The following is a 21,027-nucleotide window of genomic DNA, read 5'->3' as shown; positions in this document are numbered from 1 at the left end:
GTGATGTTGGCGATGTTGGCTCAATACAGTGGAGGGTTATTAAACCAGCGATTGAAGACAAACTGATAATAGAATGATCTATACGATAATTAGGAAAAGTTTCATGACTATGGCTTGATTCCATCACTTTCAATGATTTTGGTTATATCTCATTTGAGCTGAGCTAAAAGTACATAACCGGATCATCTCATTCTTCTAGCACTACTTCAAAGATCTGTCCGACTATCGTGAAACAGTTTCTTCCTACATCTATCTTACCTCGCGACCAGGATCATATTATTGGAGACTCAAACATTGTTTGACACAATTGCGTATTTTATTCAATATTTCCCAACTCTTAGGAATTATTACACGGCCAGGCAATCTCAAAACTGGAATTCGGTCCTACCCTAATACAATTTGTACTGTTATACCGGCTATCATTGCCCACTTACACGTTTACTCGAGAACGTTCGTTGCCATAATTGAACAGAGATGGAGGCAAGGGGAGATAAAACATCTGTCTCTCGCCTCAAACCAGGGGAATTTCCTCCTCTTATAACCACTCCTCCACTGTCTGCCCCTCACAAACTCACTATCATCGTTCTCCATGGCCGTGGTTTTAACGCTGAGAAATTTCATCCCCCACTCCTGGCATCTCTTTTCTCGAATTCATCGGTATCCTTCCAGCAATCGCTTCCACACGCTCGTTTTGTCTTTCCAACAGCTCCTCTCGCTCGGGCGACCAAGTACCGTCGCTCACTGATTCATCAATGGTACGAAGGCACAGGTGACTGGGAACCTGAAGCACGTGGTGATATGCGTCCTAGCGTGGAACATATCCATAAAATACTCAAAGATGAAATCGAAATGTTGGACGGTGACGCGGGAAGAGTCGTACTTATGGGCTTCAGTCAGGGCGGTGCTATGGCGTTGGTGAGTTGGTTGCTTTGGCAGGGACAGAGTTTAGGTGCTGTGGTTATCATGAGTGGATTCATGCCTCTGGCTGAGACTTTAATGGTTGAGAACGAAGATGGGGATACCTCTGATGATGGGATGTTTGAGACGGAGGAGGACATTAGAACGCCACTGCAAAAAGCCATCGATGAGCTTCGGGAAGAAGCAGAGCTTGACTCTGAACCACCAGCAAAGTCCTTTCCTTTCATAAAAACACCGGTGTTTATGGGACATGGTCAAAAAGACAAAGATGTCGAGTTTTGTCATGGTCAACAGGCAGCTAACTGTTTGGAGCGTATGGGAATAGAGGTTGAGTTAAAAACATATCCTGACATGGCACATTGGTACTGCCCTGAAGAGTTGGGAGATATATCAAAGTTCATAACTCAACAAGTGGGAATATAAAACATTGTCATGGCTGGCATTATCAACTTCACACTCATAATGACGTTCTATGTTGTAAATGTATCATAAATTCATTTCTTCCCAAGGTATTTTAGCTATGCATCTTATTACTTTTCAAACCACTCTAGATCTTCTCACCATCGAGAATAACCTTAGCCTCATCCGATGTCCACCAACTCACACCCTGCTCACCAGGGTAGCTAAATCGGTCCATGCTCTCGGGCTTCATCTCAACACTGTAACCAGCCTCCGTGGGGGTAGTGTAGTATCCATCCTTGATAACAGAGGGGTGGAAGAAGTGCTCGTGCAGGTGGTCCACGTACTCGAGGACGGACAGCTTACCGGAGACAACGACGTAGTCGATTGTGCTCAGGTGCTGGGTGTACTCGGGAAGACCAACACCACCGGAGTGAGGAACGATTGGCACGCCGAACTTCTTGGCCATGAGGAGGACGGCGAGAACTTCATTGACACCACCCATGCGGCAGGCGTCGATTTGGCACACATCGATAGCGCCGGTTTGGAGGAGCTGCTTGAAGATGACTCGGTTCTGGCACATTTCTCCGGTGGCGACGCCAATGCCGTAGGGCTTGAGGGCGTCGCGGACAGCCTTGTGGCCGAGGATATCGTCGGGTGATGTAGGTTCCTCGATGAACCAGGGCTTGAAGTCGGCTAGTTGCTTCATGTACTCGATGGCCTCAGGGACAGACCAGACCTGGTTGGCATCTGTCATGAGCACATTGCCCTTGTCGTAGCCAATAACCTCACGAGCAATGCTCAATCGATGACGATCACGCGCGATATCACCACCAACCTTGACCTTGAAGTGTCGGTACCCGGCATTAAGAGTCTCCTGCAGCAAGCTCTTCATCTTATCCTCGCCATAACCCAACCATCCCGCACTGGTCGTGTAAGCTGGCACAGCGCGGTTGTTAAGAGCCTCTTCAAGACGCTTGCCCTTGGTAGGCTCCTGCTCCTTGAGCATAGCGATAGCCTCCTCGGGGGTAATAGCATCGGTGATGTAGCGGAAGTCGATGCAGCTGACGAACTCCTCAGGGCTCATGTCGGCGACGATGCGCCAGACGGGCTTGTTGAGGGTCTTAGCCCAGAGATCCCAGACGGCGTTGACGACGGCGCCGAGGGCGAGGTGGATGACGCCCTTTTCGGGACCGATCCAGCGGAGTTGGGAGTCGTTGACGAGATGGCGCCATGTTTGACCCCAGTTTGCGACGAGGGAGGAGAGGGTTCTTCCCTTGAGACGCTCGGCGACGTGGTTGATGGCAGCGCAGACGATATCGTTTCCACGGCCGATGGTGAAGGTCTAGAGAGTTAGCCATTATTCGTATATTACAAAGCTACTGAGTGACTTACCATTCCATGACCAGTGTAGTCAGAGTCGGTCTGGAGAATGCAGTAGGCAGAGGAGTAGTTTCCAGCAGCGTTCATAGCATCGGAACCAGTTCCGTCGAGGGAGGTAGGAAAGCGAACATCGCGAGTCTTCCAGCCTGTGATTGTGATTTCACCCATGATTGCGGTATATTATATGTATATTTTTGGTTCAATTGACGAGAAACTCAGTGAAACATGAGAGTCGAGTAGAGGCGGGGAAGGAAGTCGCTCCGAACGCGGGGGAGGGGAAAACGAGGTAGTAGTCGGAGGAGGTTTAATACAAGAGGAGTTATGATGAGATGATTATCACTTGAGGTCAGTGTAGAGAAGAGTCGTAGGAAACAGAATAAATTCAATTGAGGCTAAAATCAAAACAAAGCTGGACTTGTCTACATTTATACCCTTTTCTCTGGTCCTCTTATTTTTGTTCAACTCCTCTCATGAGACCTCACGATGTCCGAGAATGTGGGATAAGAGAAGGGTCGAGATGCCATGACAGATTATTTGATCAACTGTGATTGATGGATAAATCGACTTGCCCCGTTTATTATTGACAAGAAACCCCCATGAAGATGAATTTGTATCATGAGGAAGCGGCAAGTTGTTGCCGATGAATTATGCTTGGGCTTGGACTTGGGTTGAGGGGAGAAGTTGGGGGTGGATTGTGAGTTTTGGGGGTTTATGGGGTATAGACACTGACCAAGAATACTTGTCTAGCACTGTAAAATTAGGGAATACCAAAGTATTGGTGATACCACTCTAACAAGCAGATATCAAAGACCCGCCCCCGCGATAGTGACCCCATCTCTGTACATAAGAACCTACAGAGTGAGGTGTTCTCGGTCTTCCCCCCGCAGGGCAGGGTCTAGTATTGGAGAGTCTGTCTTGTGATCCTTTTAGTGGTTAGATTTGGGGTTTAGCACTGAAAGAGCCAGTGGCCCGAGTTCTGAGCTGAGCTGAGCGGAGTCTAGAATTGAACTGAAATGAACTGGAAATCGTCTGTGCTAGGAGGTCAATGTCTGACCCCACGATATATCCCCGCGATCCAATCTGATCCGAGTCAGTTTACCCCTCACCCTCACTCTGACATGTATAAGTTATACGAAGAGCCATACAACACGAAGATGTTGAATGAATTATATGTGGCTCTTTTGTGTCTAATATTGTTTTTCACGTTTATCTATCATAAGCCATCGGAAGTCAAAGTAATGTCTCAGATATGTCCTACCTGACTGTCAATCTAGTCCTACCGAGTAACGAGCCATTTCTCAGCCACCCGAGAAAGGCATACAGTATCCGTCACAGTGTTGAGAATCTCAAACACTGTATCGATTAATTGACTTCTCGACTCAAGCCTTCTTCTCGTGTTCATCAGTTTTTAAAAACAACAAAAGGTTCCTCAACAAAAGGAACCGCCGAGGTCTTGAATCTACTATCCTGATATGTCCAAACCAAAGAAACCAATGACGATGAGGAATATATAAGACCGAAGAAAGAAAAGAAGAAGAAATTCTCGTGTTCGAGACTCAACTCAAATGCCGCGGTGTAAGGGAGAGCCCAGCAGCAGTAGCTCTGCGCTTCCCTCAAAGACAGACACGTCGAATCGCGTACATACAAATAAACATCCAAAAGAGAGACGGTTTCACTGCATCAGCCAAGGACGGGACAAGCAGGACACGTAGGGTTTCGGTCCCAGCCGGGTCTGACTCCCTTGTCTCCGGTAATCGTGATAATGAGCTCAGGCCTTCTCAAGGGTCTTTTCTACGGATACCTAGGTTGATATTACGCACATGACATCAGTCAAGCTAAACACGCGACGCGCCAGGGCCATTCGGGTTGACAACCGTTTAACTAGGGCACCTTATTTTCTAGTGGTGTTGCCCTTCTGCCCTCTAAGAGACGAGACAGGGTCCTGGTCCTGACTAACTTTGGTAGATTATCACCTCAGTGGCTTCTTCACCGCTGCAGAAATGGAATGCTGAATGTGTGGTGTGTCTGAGTCTTCTGATCAGGTTCTGGAACAAGACCAATAGATGACTACTGTACCTCTGTACCTTAGGTAGGTACCCGAGAGGGTGGTGGATATGAATCTTGTTTTTGTTTCCGTAAAGAGTACCTTACTATGTACTAAGTTGCATCTTGGTCAATCAGTCATTACATATGTACAGCCCTGTATGCCCAGGCTGTTCTGTGGGTGTTCTATGAACCATGGTTATGACTATGACTACCTTAGTTCGCTACCAAAAAGTTGAAAAGTTGCTTCCAACTTGCATTGCATATTGCAGGTCATGATCCCTGTTCCCAACCCTTTTTCTACCCTTCTCCCTCTTAAAGAGCTGGGGCACTCTCCGCTTCAGTGACCCATGACGTGGGTACCTCTTGTATTTTGCTCTCCCTCGTGGTCTCTTGATTGGGGCCTTGTAATCTAACATGCAGGTCTGAAGCCACTTGGGCCAGGGAAGCGGTAAGACCTTGGAGAGTGGTTCAACCCATTCTCGGCTCTACTTTACCAGGTATTATCGAGTTAGTCTTGGTCCAAATACTACGTACCTTGCCTGTAAGAAAGCAGTTCTTGATCTGGTCTGCTGCACATTTGCTTTTTCCCTTCTCTCTGCACTGTCATATAACTTAGATCTATTATCTTCCTATGGCTGCTGCTGCTGCTATATCTGTAAGAATCATCAACCAACGTGACCATCAACCAAAACACACCGCTTCACTCAACGATTCGCGCTTATCCTTATCGCTCTTAACGTTAACGTCTACACACAACTTGAGCGTCTATTCACATTTATTAATGCCACATACTGAAATATCCCATCGCCCATCATGGAGAACAACCTCGGAAGAAGTCACAGCCTAAAGCCGCCGAGGCGCAAACTACAGAAACCCGACCCCAAGCTCAAAAGTCTCAACAAGGCCAAGCGTGGCTCTACCGATTCTCACTCATCTTCTACCATGGCCAGTCTAAGCCCTCAGAGCACAACCTTTCCCTCGCCGTCGCAACGTCAGATGTCGAATGGTGCGCCTGACTTGAGCGACTCTAAATGGGATCATTATCTTCGACCTAAAACTGTTTTTGTTCCTTCACTACCAGAATCTGAGGAGGTTTTTGAACATAAAATGGATTCACCTCAAGGACATCAGCCGGTGCAATATCCCGGCCCCGAGCCTGAACCGAGAGCTTTCTTCAGCCCTCCGCCGCAAAGACAGTCATCTCAGCGTCAGATTCCCGAATTTCATCATTTAACACTTCATGAACACAAGGCTCGGCCATCGCTGGATAGCGCATCTTACCCCTCGACAGCATCAACCACTTCAACATCATCAGCCATGCGCCGTCAAGCAAAGACACCCGTTTTTAGAATTGGTCAACTAGAGCAACATGCCCTTGCGCGCAAAGCAAAAGATACACCAGAAAAGACATCGAGTGTCGAGTTGATCGCTGATCAATACAGCGCTCTTCTCGAATCAAGAGATGGCCCTCCAGCACTGGACTCACAAATACCATCCCGCGCATCGCAATACTCATTCGACGACACTCCTCTCCAAATCCCTCCATATGCAGCAAAGCGATCTCAAAGCATGCGAACAACAAACACTTACTCATCAATGACGGCTGTACCCCGTCAGCTGAGACCCAGACTCAGATCTGCACCTACTCACGATACGAACGTGGCTGCAGTTGCAGGCGACGATATTTACTTCAAGCCCTATTCCCTGTCACCACCACCTTCTCCCGAATACCCGGGAACACCACGGCACTCCTGGACAGACGAATTCAGACCACCGTCATCATCGGGGCACTCATTCCAGGACAACATCAGTCTTCAAATAGCGCTTGATTTACTCACGAGCGAATTATCCTCCGTTATGTCAGGCCGACCCCTGCGCAACGGACAGAATACGGCAGCTTTGCAGATATGGGTCATGATCGAGGCCTACGAACGGCTGCGCGATCAATTAACCAGGCAAGAACCGTCGAACGCGGAGGCGCAAAAAGTTGCGACCATGTTCGATTGCTGGTTGGCATCACTTTACTCTATTCACTCCTCTTTGACGGAGAGCACATTACCCAGCCCGACAGAATACGCAGGCTTGGAAGAAGATTTGGATTAACTTGTTTACGATACCTTGTTTTTGAGTTTCCAATGGACATGATAAACGAATGTTATGCAATTGGCGTTATGGGCGCGGCCAGAGGGATACCTGGCAAGGCATGGATAAAAAGCGGCTGGAAGGATATAGCTGCGGAATGGTAGATACCTGGATGGATTTGCTTTAGTTTACTGAATTTGAATTGATTCATGTTGATCAGCTTGTCTTACGTATTGCTTGATGTATGATTGCTTTTGATATGAGGTCAGTTGAAGGTAATAGCGGCATGCCACGTTTTGAAGATCGTCGACAGGCTTTGGGAAGGATATAAATAGAATTCATGATGATCTTGATGAATTGGCAGAGCTGGGTTGCATTGGAAGCTGATAGTGGCGAACTGATTGACATTCAGCTGGAAGAGTGAAGAAGCGACATGTACTTCATACTAAAGTACATTATACTGCTGACGAGTATCTTGAGAGAGGTGACACTACATTAATACTCGTTAACATTGACTTACAAGAAATATAGTTTGTCCGTTCCTGGTGTTGAACCCTATTTTATATGAGATTTGTCAATGACGTTAGGAGCCGACATCCGGATAGGCACGTGAAGATGATGCTCTGTGCGTTTCGGGGACGAGGACATGGGTCGAAGCGATATCTAGGATGAAGCTGTGTATAAAAAAAACATTTGGGAGGGCAAAAGACCGTGCAGAGAGCTTGAGACCTTCTTTCAAAAGCGATGCTCGCTTGAAAGGGGCCCCGCAGGATTCCCGAAGGGCCGCTGGAGACTAACCGGCAGCAGGCATCCCCGGAGGATAGACATGGAATATTCTCTGTGAAGATTGAAGAGAGAAAGCCCTCTTGAGAGGTCTAGGAAGGATATCTAAAGGGGAATGGTGTGCCTGGGATGACACAGAGTATTAGGGCCCTTCGTTTGTGAAGAGATTCACTTGATATAGACCTGTAATGTTAAACACACAGGATAGTCTACTCTGGATTTTAGTGCTTAAGTATATCTAAGTTATTTTGTCAGTAGGCTTCTATATCCTGGTTATTTTTCGGACTGCCTGACACCATACAATACAGCCTAGCAGGGCTATCACATCGCTTCACATCACAGACCCGGTACAAAATCTTCACTGGCGCGTCCTATCACAGCATGTCAATTACCAACTGAACAAGGGCGAGACGGTGCATTTCCCATTCTGGTTATGACAACTCTGTAGAAGCATTCTATGCAGTAACAGCAACAGCAATCCCCTGTGGAATGGCGCTTGGCTTCGGCAGCCTCCCGCAATTATTGCAATCCAATTGGATAAATTTCCATTCCATGCACACCTGTAAAGCAAGTGTTTTGACATGGAAGTCATGCAACCATTATGATGGCAGATGGCTTCAAGATGGTAGACTTTAGACCTTGACCGCCATAACAATTCTTTCTATACTTGAATATAAGGACTCTAGTGCATGAAACATAAAATGGCTACTGAAGTTGAAGAGTATTTAATCAACTAAATAGAATGCGTCATCCCGTCACCGACTCCCTTGTCTTCCGCCTGATCCTGGTCACCCACTCAAAACCCTTGGGCTCCCCACGCGTATCCGTCTATAGAGACAGGGCTGCCTGTTAGCGTACCTGTAAACAATTCCCATAACGCCGTAGCCTTGCTTTTACTTTCCTTTTGTCTGCTTCAATTCATTCGTTCATTAGCAATTCTATCACCAAGCAAAGAGACACTAGCCACTAGAGACTGCCCTATCACAAAAGGACCCTTTCTTTTGCTTTGCTGCTCCATACCTACCTGTGCCTAAACCAGTCCAGATCGATGATAGCTAATGCCCATCGATCACGCCCCGCTACGGATACCTACTTGTTGCTTTGCCTTGGCTTCTTCTGATACCTAATAGTTGGTAGCCTCGATACGCGACACACGCCCCTCCCCGCTATGGGCAAACACACCACCAGTTCTTCCTCCTCATCCAGCAAACGAAGCCTTAGCCGCAAGTCTTCAGCGTCCTCGTCCCTAGCACAGAGAGTCGGAGACGTCGACAGGGTTGCTGATGATTCGCCGACGCTCCGCCAGGACGTTGCCCTTCAGCCCCTAACATCCTCGTCCTCATCCTCCACCGTCAGGTCCACTGTGACTGTCTCACCCTCACACCCAGTCCAACAAGACCAGGGCCATGTCTTGCCGTATCAGGCTCCGGCCTCTCATATGCCTCTACCATTATTAACTACCTCTGCTACCCCGGTTGCTTCTGCTTCTGCTCCCCCAAAACTTCTCGTCGACGATCAAAATGCAGCTCTGCCGTCCCTCGAACATACCGACACAGATGACAGTCTAGATGCTACGCCTCAACCATCAGACGCCGACCTAGACATGGCTTCCAAGAAGACGCCCTTCTTGCGCTCAGCCGCCGCCCGCTCCGACGCAGCTCCCTACGGCTCCGTATCGCTAACGCCAAGTCGCAATAACTCTCCTGCTGGCAGTGATCGATATGATCCCGATTCTCACCAACTTCGTCAAGTTACCGATACAATGCGCAGCGAGACCTCGCACCGCTCCGGACTCAGCAAAAAGTCCTCCTCGAGATTGTCAGAAGAGATCGATGGCGCCGTCCTAGTTTCTGGCCTCGAGGGCCGCATGGGCCTTGGTGAACCTACACATCCTGCAGTTCTTGACGGCAGCTTGAAGGACGATCAGTCCGAGGACAGCGCATTGCTAGACGACGCTTCTTCCGCTGCCTCAGATACCGAATATCAAGAAAACTCTCCCCACGAGGCCGTTCGCGCTTCGGTTCCGCCCACAGACAACACAACTCTCTCCATAAATACACCGCGCATGTGGTGTCTCTCCGTCATATTCGCCATCCTCGGCTCCTCGACCAATTTGTTCTTCTCATTAAGATACCCCAGTGTTGCCATTACTCCAGTTATTGCTTTATTGCTTGTCCATCCTCTTGGACACCTGTGGGATTTCGTGCTAAAGCGACCCTACGACCCTGAAGAAGAGTTCGTTGACGGTGTGCGAGTATCGTCTGTTAGCGACGATGCGCATAGTTCACATAAGATGAAGAAGCGCACTCGCGTGAGGAGGTGGCTTGCGCAAGGCCGTTGGAACGAAAAGGAGCATACGTGCGTCTATGTTAGCAGCAATGTTGCTTTCGGTTTTGCTTTCGCAACCGACGTTATCGTCGAACAAACCCAATTCTACAATCAGGAAGCTCCTATCGTTTACCAGCTTCTTCTTACTATATCCACGCAAATCCTCGGTTATGGATTCGCAGGTTTAACCCGACGGTTCCTCGTTCGACCCAGCGGTATGATTTGGCCCGGAACTTTGATGTCGGCAGCCATGTTTTCCACACTTCACAAACAGGAGAATAAGCCTGCCGGAGGCTGGACCATCAGCAGGTGGAAGTTCTTCTACATTGTGTGGACAGTATCCTTCCTCTTTTACTTTCTGCCTGGACTACTCATGCCAGCGCTCAGCTACTTCAACGTTATCACTTGGTTTGCCCCCAAGAACGTTGTGATCGCCAACCTGTTTGGTGTTTCCTCTGGTCTCGGCCTATTTCCCCTGACTTTCGACTGGGCTCAGGTCACTTACGTCGGTTCACCATTACTGGTCCCTTTCTGGGCTGCCATGAACGTTATTGGAGGTCTTGCTGTAGTGATGTGGATCATTGCGCCTATCCTCTACTACAGCAACGTTCTCTTCTCTTCGTATATGCCAATCCTCTCCGCGGCTGTGTTCGACAATACTGGAAAGGTTTACGACGTCAGCAAGATCCTTACCTCTGATTTCCTCTTCGATCGAGAGGCGTACCATAACTACAGCAGAGTCTTTCTTCCAATCACATATGTCTTGAGTTACGGTGTTCAGTTCGCTGGTCTATCCGCTCTTTTGACACATACCGCTTGTTGGCATGGTAAAGATATCTGGACGTCTTGGAAACGCGCCTTGGAGGAGGCTCGCGAAGATGGGCAAGCCAAGTACGAGCCCGTAGCAGACTCCCCTGGATCGCCGCCCCGACAGTCAACCGACTCAACCGGTAGACGAATGTCATCCGCCTCGCATGTTGATGGGATCATTAGTCGTGAGGATATCCACAGCAAGCTCATGAAGAGATACAAGGATGCTCCCCTGAGCTGGTACTTGATCACATTCCTCTCCATGACTGCTATTGGAATCTTTGTCGTCGAATAGTAAGTGTGCTTATATCCAAACTCCTGTAATCGATTTACTAACCAGCCTAGCTATCCCGTCCATTTGCCTTGGTACGGACTTCTGCTCGCCCTTGCCCTCGGAGCTCTCTTCTTCATCCCCAACGGCATCATCATGGCTGTGACGAACCAGCACAGCAGCATTTACCTCATCTGCCAACTCATCTGCGGTGTCGTCTTTCCAGGTCGTCCCATCGCCAACATGGTCTTCGTAACATACGGCTATATCTCATCGGCACAGGGTATCAAATTCGCATCTGATCTTAAGCTCGGCCACTACATGAAGATCCCTCCGCGAATTCTCTTCCTGGTCCAAATCGTGGCCACTCTTGTGTCCTCCCTGACCCAGATCGGTGTGCTCAACTGGATGTTTGCCAACATCAGAGGTATCTGCACTTCTGAGGCAATAAACGGCTTCACATGTCCCATCGCTAGAGTCCACTTCAACGGCTCCATTTTGTGGGGAGTCGTCGGGCCCAACGAATTCTTCGGTCCAAAGGCCATCTATCGATCCCTGGTCTGGTTCTTCCCGCTCGGCGCCCTCCTGCCGATTCCTCTGTGGCTCTACAGTCGACGTCACCGCTCAAGTATTCTGCGCAAGGTCAACCTCCCCGTCATCTTTGGCGCCATGTCGTGGATACCCCCTGCAACGGGTCTCAACTTCTCTGTCTGGGTGCTCGTCTGCTATATCTTCAATTATGTTATCAAAAACCGCCACAACGCTTGGTGGAGCAAGTACACCATGACTCTGAGCGCTGCTCTCGATTCTGGTCTTGCCTTTGGTATTGTGGTTGTATTTTTCGGCTTTGTTTATCCTGGGTTTGCGCAAAATCTCAAGTGGTGGGGTACTGAAGTATACAAGCAGGGTTGCGACTGGCAAGCTTGTTCATACAACACCGTTCCGGAGGGTGAGCATTTTGGACCTAAGACATGGTGATATTCTGTTTTTCATGCTGGCGTTTGAACTATGGAATTGGCAAGCATTGCATATAGATTTAAGATTATTATTTGGGAATTACAATGATAGATCGAGGCCATCATTATGGGCATGATTAACAAGATGTTATTGCGATATTATCTTTGATTAGCATCTACGAGCACAGACAGCATGGACAGTTTTGGTTTTGGCTCTACACGAACCAACATAGTACAGTTACGCTGAAAACGAGTTCAAATTGGGAACCCGGTTTTTACGTCTATCGAATGTTCAATCCTGCCCCTTACTTTGCTGCGCTTACGGCAGATTACCATAAAATACAGTTTAATTAGGTCTGTCCTTGTAACCGGCACCGTGCTCTAAACAAGTTCAAACCGTCTATTTCTCAGCTTCCCACTCAGGGTTCTAAAAAGGTTAGTATCCAGAAAGAAATCACGTTTGGGTTATTAAACTTACCTTCCGCAAGATCACCAAGCCCTCAAGGGTGCTGTTGAGGCTAATGTACTCCTCATCTTCAAGCTCCGCCCGCTCACCATATCCAAGCACCACCGGTGTGCTCTGAGTTTGCCAACCAGTAATGGTCTTGGGACGACCAGCTTGGCCGACAACGTCGACAGCCTGACCAACGCGAACGTTGACCTTAAGCGGCTTGAGGTTCTCGTCCAAGGTGACAAGGAAGCGAGGATGCATGGCGGTGACAAGGAAGTATAGGAGGTAATGAGACTGTCCGGTGATAAACTCCTTGGGCTCAATCATGGCGACAAGGGTTGCGAGCAGACCGGCAGCCGAGACGCGGGATAGAACCTGTCGGTCTGTGTGGAAGGGGCTGATTGTCAGAGTTCCCTTACCCATGTGGAGGAGACCCTGAGCAATTCGCACCATGAACAGAGCGTCTTGATCACGGTGGTAGTAGCTGGCAAGTTGTCGTAGCAGTTGGGCCAATCGGGCGTTGTTTGTGCCGGCACCCAAAAGACCCATGGCAAAGATGGCGTTAATGGCAACCTCGGGGTCGTTATCGTGACTGTATCTTGAGAGTGTGTCGTAGACCTTCATTTGAGGGTTGCTGGGGCTGATAAGACCCATGGCGAGAGGCACAGCCTTGCGGATGTTGGCTTCACCATAGTGCATAAGGTGACCGAACTGTCGCAGAACCATTTCTTGACCAATGTCCTCGCCCATTGCCACGAGAGCAATACCGATAACGGCGTAAGCCTGTAGTAGTTCGTCGCCCTTCTTCTCGTCGGTCTCTTCTTGGTGCTCATTGCAAATATGCAGAAGCTCCTGGATCTTGAGTACGGCACCTGTGCCAGCCCAAGCGCAGATCTCAGCCATCACGGCGGTGGACTTGGCCATAGGATGCTCAATAGCCTTGAGGGTCTCAAGGATGACGTCAACCTCTTCTTGTCGGCCAAAGAAGAGAAGACCCAGGCCAAGAGCCAAGAATCGTGTCCACTTATCAGTCAATTGGCTCTTGCGATCGTCGTCCATTAGGGTGGTGACAATAGCTTCGCTAATTTCGGGATGGGAGGAGCCAGTAAAGATGAGACCACAGGACAGAGCAGCCATTGCCGAGATCTGCATATCATAAGAAGAATCAGAGATCATGGGTAGAAGGTGCTCGAGGATGTCCTCCTTATTCGATCCGGCGTATGCCAGTCCGAGACCCATGATACAGGCTGTTCGAATGAGGGGGTCTGGGTGGTGTAGCTTATCGCTATCGGCCAAGAGGGCAACAGCTGGGTCAGAGTCCATTCTCACACCGGAATTCATAATTCCAATAGCAAGCATGGCACCAGCTGAGATCTCGGTCTCAGAGGAGTATGTGTACTTATCGATCTTGTCAAGCCCATTTTCAATATCCCACATCAAGAGGGTTCCCATGGAAGCCACGGTAGACATCATGCCGTCGGCCTTGGTCTTCCATACCCATGTCTCCTTCTCGCCATCAACAAGCATCATCTTATCGTTGCCAAATCCTGCGTTGACGAAAGCATTGACAAATGCCGCTGCAAGATTGTGTCGGGCAGAATCGAGGTTGGTCATTCCTGCGACACGGCTGCTCTCAAGATGGCTCTTGTAGATGTCTTCGGTGGACTTGGGCTCAAGGATGTTGAGCTCCTTGCCTAGTGACTTGAAGTGCTCTGATAGCTTGATGTTGCTGAGAGACTCCGCGATCGCATCACTCTCGTCCGAGTCGTCTTCGATATCAAGAGCTATTCTTTGGCGACCAATGAGGAAGGCAAGCTGCTTCTTGAGAGCAGGGTCCTCGGCTTTCTCGAAGTCGGCCCTAATAAGGTCGATGTCGTGTAGTCGAATCGCAAGGACAATAGCCTGCGCAAACTGCTTGTATTCCATGTAAATATCGTGCGCGGTCTTAAGGAAGGTCTCGTTGTCGGGGTAAGTGAGGAGGTTGACCATGGAGGACATGTACAGGCACACGCGGGCGTAGGTGTTCTCATCCACGAACTTGGGCATCTCCTCGATGATTTCAAGCTCACTCATGAGATCCACTGCATCGGCTTCGGCGTTACTCTTGAGGAAGAGAGGAATCAAGACAAGCGCGAGATCGATCAAATCCTTGGTCTGTTCCTCGTTGTTAATTCGCTTAATATACACCTCGCCAATCTCGAGAGCAAGATGTCTGGTGTACTCGTGCCCCCATGAGCTGATGTCGGATGTAGGTGCGAGGAGTCGGTAATGAAGTGTGTCTTGTCGGTCCTCATCTGAGAAAGTCATGCCGATGACGGAGAGCACATCTGCCAAAGAAGTCTTGTCTTCGCTCTCGGGCCATTGTTCGTAAAGCTTCGTCAAAGTCTCGTAGTGTGGTCGTAGGAATTTCAGGGGCTTTGGAACTGCTGTCATGGATGACGTCGACGTCTTTATCGAGGTCTTCATGGCCTCCAGGGCGGGCTTATAGAGTTCCGAGTTTGACTCCTATACAGAGTTTAGAACGATTCGTAGCAGGTAAATTATATAGTAACTCACAGTCAAGCGCTCAACCATCAAGTCGAGCTCGTTCTTGAGTTGTTGATCTTCCTCATTGAGCTCTTCCTCAGCGGCTGGACCCTAGTCAGTACAACATTGCTTCGCGAAACGGCGGGATCCCATACTCTCAATCTTCTCGTCCTCCTTTCCATTTGTCTGTTGCTTGTCCTTCTTGGCATCGTCAACGGCCTTGCCCTTGCCCTTGTCGGCCGCCTTGGGCACTTCGCTGTCTTGAGCCATGTTGACGTCGACGGCTTAAGCGGTTGTAGAGCTTCACTGAATGAATGGGAGGTATAAAAACAAGTCGGGATATAATTCTCTGTGCGTAACCGAGCTGTATACTCAGTGATCACAACGCGCAAGGTCAATTATCGATGGAGTCGTGGTCGTTGGTCGTCGTAGTTGGAAGGTGATGGAGGGCTGCTTGGCTAAGCTCAATGCTTTGCTGTAGGTAGCTCTGCTGGGTTACGCGAGGCGTTGCCGCCTGGCCAGCCTCATCACGTGCTGCTGGCTCCGAGACCCACATGGTTGTCGAGGTCAAAGCGGTTGTCAAGGTTCGCGATAAGATCTTGATAAAAAAAAATAACCCCACCATCTGAAGAAACAACCCCTCCAACCATCAGCGAACAAAAACGTCAATTAAACACCAAAATCTCGTGGACAGGAAAGCACATCGTGTATTCCGGATTCTCTGAAAAACAACGTCACTATGAAATTAGACACAAAACACATGCGCTACCTCGCCGCAGAGGATTGGCGAGTTTTGGCAGCTGTAAGTACATATACCCTGGTCGCAAAATACAGGACTTCGACTTACACCGGATCATAGGTTGAACAAGGAAGCAAAAACCACGAACTTGTACCCACATCGTTGATCGAGAAGATTTCGCGCCTTCGAGGTGGCGCTGGTAGCGTTCACAGGAGCATCTCGGCTCTCGCCAAAGTCGGCCTCATTGCCCGTGTTAAAGAAGCAAAGTACGACGGTTACCGACTCACATATGGTGGTCTTGACTACCTCGCCCTCCATATGTATGCCAAGAAGAAAGAGGTCTACAGTGTAGGAGACCGAGTCGGTGTGGGTAAAGAAAGTGATATTATGATCGTGGCAGACGACACAGGCACGCAACGAATTCTCAAGATCCACCGACTAGGCCGTATTTCTTTCCGATCCGTCAAGTCGAACCGAGACTACCTCAAAAAGCGACAATCTGGTTCATGGATGTACCTCTCCAGACTGGCAGCTATGAAAGAGTTTGCTTTCATGAAGGCCCTGCACGAGGAGGGCTTACCTGTACCCGAGCCATTTGCACAATCTCGACACACAATCGTCATGTCCTTGATAGACGCTTTTCCCCTTCGACAAATCGCCGAGGTCCCTGACCCAGCGTCCCTGTACGGCGAACTGATTGCTCTTCTCCTTCGACTTGCCAAGCATGGACTGATTCATGGCGATTTTAACGAGTTTAACATCCTTATCAAGGAGAACATAACGAAATCGGAAGAGGGCGAGGAGGTTCTTACTCTGGAGCCCGTTGTCATTGATTTCCCACAAATGGTTTCCATGGAGCACCAAAACGCCGAAATGTATTTTGATCGGGACGTCAACTGCATCAAGCGCTTTTTCGAACGCAGATTTCACTTTGTGCCGACCGAACCTGGTCCGTTCTTTAAACATGCTAAGAAGGCGATGATGAAGGAGGGCCTGAAGAGACTCGATGCTACAGAAATGGCATCTGGTTTCACAAAGAAGATGTTGAAAGATCTTGAAGCTGCTATTAAGGAGAAGGTTGAGGAAACGGCTCAAAAAGGTGACGATGAGGATGAAGACGACGAGGACGAAGATGAAGACGAAGATGGTGAGGAAGAGTCGGACGATCCTCAAGACGGCCAAACATCGGGCGGTCTACTCGGCGCAGATGTCATGAATTCAAAGGACGATGCTCCTGTCGAGGAGAGCATGTCAAAGTTGGCAGTTTAGATACGATGCAATGATACCCATGTTTTACGAGACTCACCTACGATCAATATTCACCATGACCTTCTGTTCTACACATCACTGACTCTGCAAACAATTGAAGGATTCTATGACATTAATAAAGATCTGCTCTAAACGCCTTCGTCTGGTACAAGTGACCCCGAATCTAAGCTACAAAAGCTCATGACATCAAAATCATGGCACGAATCTCCCCAGTGTAACATCTACTTAGACCATAAGATGTTGCACGATTGCTCATGTCTCGATGTCGAGCCAGACGCCTCAAAAAGCAGAAAAGAAAATTGATGAAAAAGCGCGAGTACGGGCATGGCCGACCATAAGAAGTCAGTAGCGAATTGTTGATAGAACTGGGTGTTTAGACTTCCTTCTTGGGTTCCTTCTTGAGAGAAGGAGATGCGTCGAAAGAGGTACCAGCGACAATGGTCTCGGCACGAACGGTCGTGTTCTCACCACATTCGGACGACGTGGGCGTGGCGACTGCGTCATCGGCGGATAAGTTGGAAGCCGTTCTAGTTTCAAGGTTAGATAAACCTCAAAATTTCACGACCCAACAATCCCGCTTCATACCCAGTGGGTTGACGCTGAGGTCCCGCACGTCGATCCGCATCGCTGGTATCAGATCCAGTGTGGTCCGCAGACATAGGACTGGGAAAGCGTTAGCATTGCTGTGAAGAACAAGAAGTTTTGTACTTACGGGCGGGTAATAGGGACTGCCGCTCGTCGGTTTTGTGCATGATGGGGGAACATGGAGCCACCGTAGCCGACGAGAGGAGTACCGTAGGCCCCAATGTTGTACTCGTTGGTTCGGAACTGACGGCGCTCAGCGGTGACACGCTTCAATTCCTTCTGGGCTGGGGTATCGGCATAGCGGATGTTCATGAGAAGACCTTCCTCGCCAACAGGCTGGCCATGAAAGTTGTCGATCACATCATCACAAACGTCGCGATTCTCAAAGCTTGTCTATTGTTAGTGTGGCTCAAACTTCTGATAGGTTGGACATACCGAGCGAAACCAACACCTCGGCTGTTGCCCATGCTGTCGCGAAGAATCTTGCTGGACAAGATGGTGTAGCCCCGGAAGATGACACCAAGTTCCTAGGGAGAGTTAGGATCTCACAGCCAGTTGCGATACTTGGAATGGACTTACCACTTCGGTCAAGGACTTGGGCAGGTTGGAAATGTAGAGGTTGGTCGAGAGTTCGTCGCCTTCAGCCTTGAGGCGAGAGTTGAAGGACTCCTGGTAGGATGTTAGTTTCGGCTTGGCCATGACCCATTCGTTGGGGGAACATACCCGAGCGAAACCAACTTCATATCCAAGGCGGTGAAATCCGCGGATGCACATCTCGGATTGGGAAGCATCGTAAAATTTGGCAAACCCAAATCTTGTTTCGGTCAGCTTTTCTCAGTTGAATGAAGGTTGATGCACAGATAACTTACCCCTTGCAAGCGCCTGTAGCAGTGTCAATGATGGCCTTGGAGGTCTCGACGTCACCAAAACGAGAGGCGTAATGGAACAGCAGTTCATCGTCGGTGGTGGGGTGGAGACCGCGGATGTAGACGTTGCGGTTGCCAGGAATTCGGTTCTCAAGGCTCTGTTCGAGGCTCTTCATATGACCTGCGGGTGTAAAGACGGCGGGTACTGCCTGGGGAACAGCTGGATTCTTTGCCAGGAGCTCATCCAATGCGCGTTCAGAGACAGGGGAAGGCTTTGGCTTGTTCGCAGCCTCGGCATGCTGGGCGACCATGAGCTGGTGAGGTGATGGTGTGGTGTAAGCAGATCGGTCACTGTGAACCCGGGGACCATGCTCGCGAGGGTGCCAGCTTCCATAGAAGGGAGTAGCAGGGGCAGACTCTGTGGTCGAATAAGAACCACGACGATTCTCCAAACCAGGAACATCCGACTGGGTTCGATCACGAGGATTTCCAGCGTTGGCACGAGCTGGGGTGAATGGCATCAGAGGTCCGGGAAGGGCATATGGGCCGGCGTAGCCTCCGTTGATCTGATAGCCAGAATAGTTTGGCTCATTGGGATGGTTCATGGACAAAGGCTGAGCACCCTGCATGGGGGCAAGGATAAGGCCATCAGGGGAAACCATGTAAGGTGGCTGCATGGTAACAGATGCAGCTTGAGGGGCAGACATGCCCATGCCAGTGAGGCTCAAACCGTGGAATTGGTTCATCAAAGCGTTGTGGTCGGCAGACCCGGGGATAGCGAGATGCTGAGGTCGTCGATCGGATTGGTTGGAGAGAAAAGGTGCCGCAACAGTGTTGGATTCCATGATCGTCGTTGAATGAAGATGTATTTTTGAGATATCTGATTACATAGTATGTTAGTCAGTGTTGATCGGGCGAGAAACCAAGACGATAATTGCAAGGCCCAGTGAGATGAAATCCAATGTGAAGCAGAGAGGCAGGTGATGTCTGAGTGTTAGACTTCTCTTACCTCACAAACAACAGATCGGCTGCAAAGAGCAGTTCAAGATGCGAATAATCGGGGATGTGTGAAAATCTAGCTATATCCTCAAGTTAGCTGAAAGCCCATGGGTGGTAACAGAACAGGAAGAGGGTTAAGACTGGAGTATCTGACGAGCTCCAAGATGTATCCGATTTTAATCAGAATCTTGTCCTTGGGCAGTATATGGCCACCTCAAAGGTATTGATCGAGAGACAGGTAGTAGCATGATAGGAGAAGAGAGGAGTCATGATGCAGGGAAGTAAGAGACCGAACGTACCTCGAGGGCTTGGTTGATGGTCAAGCACCTGATGGACAAAGCAGGCTGAAAGAAGCCGATGATGGCGAACTCTGGAGTACCAAGACTGAGATGAAGTGAAAGTAAGTAAGATAGTCCACGATACCGTGCAAGATGGGAACGAAGGAGATTGAAGGATTGGAGGTGATGTTGTGAAGAAGATGGAAGAGGAAGAGAAGAGGAATATGGAGAAGAGGGATATGAGGAGGGGGATATAGATCGGCCGCGAGCACCTACCCAAGAATACAAAAAGTAAAATGTCGGAAAGAAGCACTGCTGCAAGAGGAAGGATGTAGTGTTGATGAATAGGCAAGAATGATGCTTGAATCGATGCCAAAAGATGAATGTAGCTGATGTTGCGCGACAGAAAGTGCCTAACAATGGAGGATGATAATGAGAAAGTGGGATGGAAGAAGAGAATAGAGTTTATCTGGTTGATGATTAGAAATTTAAAACGAAATGCAGAGCGAGAACAGTCATATGGCAGTGGCATCGCCCCATGAAGGAAGGTTTACAGCTGGCAGGAACTGGCAAGAACTGAGAGGTGAGCCCGGATCAGCTACCAACGCAGTGCAATAAGGGAAGGAGGTACGGGCTCGATTTCTTAGTTGTAAGACTTTTTGCCCAAAGCCCGGACATTGAGGAAGGAAGAGGCCTGAAAGCCAAAGTGGGTGAGCGCATCCCCAGCCTAGGTCCGCGTCATGCCTGCCTGCCATTGAGGGAAAGCATTAAAGTAGACCATGGCTCTTACCTTGATGATTATAGGGGTTTCGGAAGCATCCAAAGAAAGTGTCTGTCAGAGGCTCTCAGCAATGGAATGAAAGCGTCGTGTCTGGCACGTATTGCATCAGTAATATGGATGTCGCGATATCTTCCAACGACAAAGAACAGTCAAACACAGGAGTGAAGCTCCTCGGTTTCTGAAAGTACTGCAACTACTCTTTCACTTGGTAGGTAAGTGTCCATACTTTTGTAACTTTGCTGCATATTGGCTCTCCTCCTCTGTCCATCTTTGTTTCCCCTGATGCACTCCGCATTGGCAAACACTCGTCTGCAAACGAAGACTGCCTACTGCTCTCGCCTTGTTACCTTACACTTATACTTACCCTACCCCTGTTCGGCTTGGAAATGCATCGTTCATTACTCGACTAAAGTCGTGAGGTTCCTGTTCGAGACGGGTGTTCTGCATCTCCCGCGTACATTGTCACGAACACCCATACATGAGTAGTCCTGCAAGTCTTCATTTTGCGGGTACTCCTTGGTTCTCTTCAAACGCCAGGCCTGGTTTTTGGGTCAAGA

General features: G+C 49.1%; 7 protein-coding genes across 7 annotated transcripts; 4 read left to right on the top strand and 3 right to left on the bottom strand.

The window, feature by feature from the left end:
* Positions 1-102: 102 nt before the first annotated feature.
* Positions 103-1,341, top strand: B0J16DRAFT_359929 (Alpha/Beta hydrolase protein; the record flags this gene model as incomplete). The annotated part of the gene is made up of 1 exon (XM_046129670.1): positions 103-1,341. The coding sequence occupies exon 1, from the start codon at positions 475-477 to the stop codon at positions 1,339-1,341; it is 867 nt and encodes a 288-aa protein (XP_045989460.1). The 5' UTR covers positions 103-474.
* B0J16DRAFT_296992 (enolase C-terminal domain-like protein) lies at positions 1,299-3,092 on the bottom strand. The gene is made up of 2 exons (XM_046124449.1): positions 2,713-3,092; positions 1,299-2,662 (listed from the first exon to the last, which is right to left on the bottom strand). Exons 1-2 carry the CDS (start codon positions 2,866-2,868, stop codon positions 1,466-1,468), a joined length of 1,353 nt encoding a protein of 450 aa, XP_045989459.1. The 5' UTR covers positions 2,869-3,092; the 3' UTR covers positions 1,299-1,465.
* A 2,467-nt stretch (positions 3,093-5,559) lies between these two features.
* B0J16DRAFT_261088 (uncharacterized protein) lies at positions 5,560-6,849 on the top strand (the record flags this gene model as incomplete). Its single annotated transcript, XM_046123263.1, has 1 exon — positions 5,560-6,849. One exon carries the CDS (start codon positions 5,560-5,562, stop codon positions 6,847-6,849), a length of 1,290 nt encoding a protein of 429 aa, XP_045989458.1.
* Positions 6,850-8,622: 1,773 nt separating this feature from the next.
* Positions 8,623-12,197, top strand: B0J16DRAFT_28764 (OPT oligopeptide transporter protein-domain-containing protein). Its single transcript, XM_046124139.1, has 2 exons — positions 8,623-11,043; positions 11,095-12,197. Exons 1-2 carry the CDS (start codon positions 8,780-8,782, stop codon positions 11,996-11,998), a joined length of 3,168 nt encoding a protein of 1,055 aa, XP_045989457.1. The 5' UTR covers positions 8,623-8,779; the 3' UTR covers positions 11,999-12,197.
* Positions 11,971-15,489, bottom strand: B0J16DRAFT_28758 (armadillo-type protein). The gene is made up of 4 exons (XM_046124136.1): positions 15,109-15,489; positions 14,984-15,057; positions 12,455-14,932; positions 11,971-12,403 (listed from the first exon to the last, which is right to left on the bottom strand). Exons 1-4 carry the CDS (start codon positions 15,221-15,223, stop codon positions 12,377-12,379), a joined length of 2,694 nt encoding a protein of 897 aa, XP_045989456.1. The 5' UTR covers positions 15,224-15,489; the 3' UTR covers positions 11,971-12,376.
* A 95-nt stretch (positions 15,490-15,584) lies between these two features.
* B0J16DRAFT_279184 (RIO1 family-domain-containing protein) lies at positions 15,585-17,098 on the top strand. Its single transcript, XM_046123853.1, has 2 exons — positions 15,585-15,755; positions 15,813-17,098. The coding sequence occupies exons 1-2, from the start codon at positions 15,693-15,695 to the stop codon at positions 16,959-16,961; spliced, it is 1,212 nt and encodes a 403-aa protein (XP_045989455.1). The 5' UTR covers positions 15,585-15,692; the 3' UTR covers positions 16,962-17,098.
* Positions 17,099-17,334: 236 nt separating this feature from the next.
* B0J16DRAFT_296983 (uncharacterized protein) lies at positions 17,335-19,257 on the bottom strand (the record flags this gene model as incomplete). Its single annotated transcript, XM_046124448.1, has 7 exons — positions 17,335-17,488; positions 17,547-17,624; positions 17,674-17,934; positions 17,982-18,073; positions 18,126-18,215; positions 18,270-18,360; positions 18,416-19,257. The coding sequence occupies 7 exons, from the start codon at positions 19,255-19,257 to the stop codon at positions 17,335-17,337; spliced, it is 1,608 nt and encodes a 535-aa protein (XP_045989454.1).
* Positions 19,258-21,027: the final 1,770 nt, after the last annotated feature.

Source organism: Fusarium flagelliforme (assembly GCF_020744385.1).
Source record: "Fusarium flagelliforme strain FIESC 12 MPI-CAGE-AA-0113 chromosome Unknown B0J16scaffold_1, whole genome shotgun sequence".
NCBI classification, from domain to species: domain Eukaryota; kingdom Fungi; phylum Ascomycota; class Sordariomycetes; order Hypocreales; family Nectriaceae; genus Fusarium; species Fusarium flagelliforme.
Note: the sequence above shows the minus strand (reverse complement) of the source record. Positions and strands in the feature narration are given on the sequence as shown.

Bases quoted from the DNA above. Each gene is read 5' to 3' on its own strand.
- B0J16DRAFT_28764 (XM_046124139.1), top strand. From the start codon at position 8,780: ATGGGCAAACACACCACCAGTTCTTCCTCCTCATCCAGCAAACGAAGC. The intron at 11,044-11,094 runs GTAAGTGTGCTT...TAACCAGCCTAG, and splicing joins GGAATCTTTGTCGTCGAATA to CTATCCCGTCCATTTGCCTT.
- B0J16DRAFT_28758 (XM_046124136.1), bottom strand. From the start codon at position 15,223: ATGGCTCAAGACAGCGAAGTGCCCAAGGCGGCCGACAAGGGCAAGGGC. The intron at 15,058-15,108 runs GTATGGGATCCC...ACTAGGGTCCAG, and splicing joins GGAGGACGAGAAGATTGAGA to CCGCTGAGGAAGAGCTCAAT. The intron at 12,404-12,454 runs GTAAGTTTAATA...TAACCTTTTTAG, and splicing joins GCTTGGTGATCTTGCGGAAG to AACCCTGAGTGGGAAGCTGA.
- B0J16DRAFT_279184 (XM_046123853.1), top strand. From the start codon at position 15,693: ATGAAATTAGACACAAAACACATGCGCTACCTCGCCGCAGAGGATTGG. The intron at 15,756-15,812 runs GTAAGTACATAT...ACCGGATCATAG, and splicing joins ATTGGCGAGTTTTGGCAGCT to GTTGAACAAGGAAGCAAAAA.
- B0J16DRAFT_296992 (XM_046124449.1), bottom strand. From the start codon at position 2,868: ATGGGTGAAATCACAATCACAGGCTGGAAGACTCGCGATGTTCGCTTT. The intron at 2,663-2,712 runs GTAAGTCACTCA...CTAACTCTCTAG, and splicing joins ACTACACTGGTCATGGAATG to ACCTTCACCATCGGCCGTGG.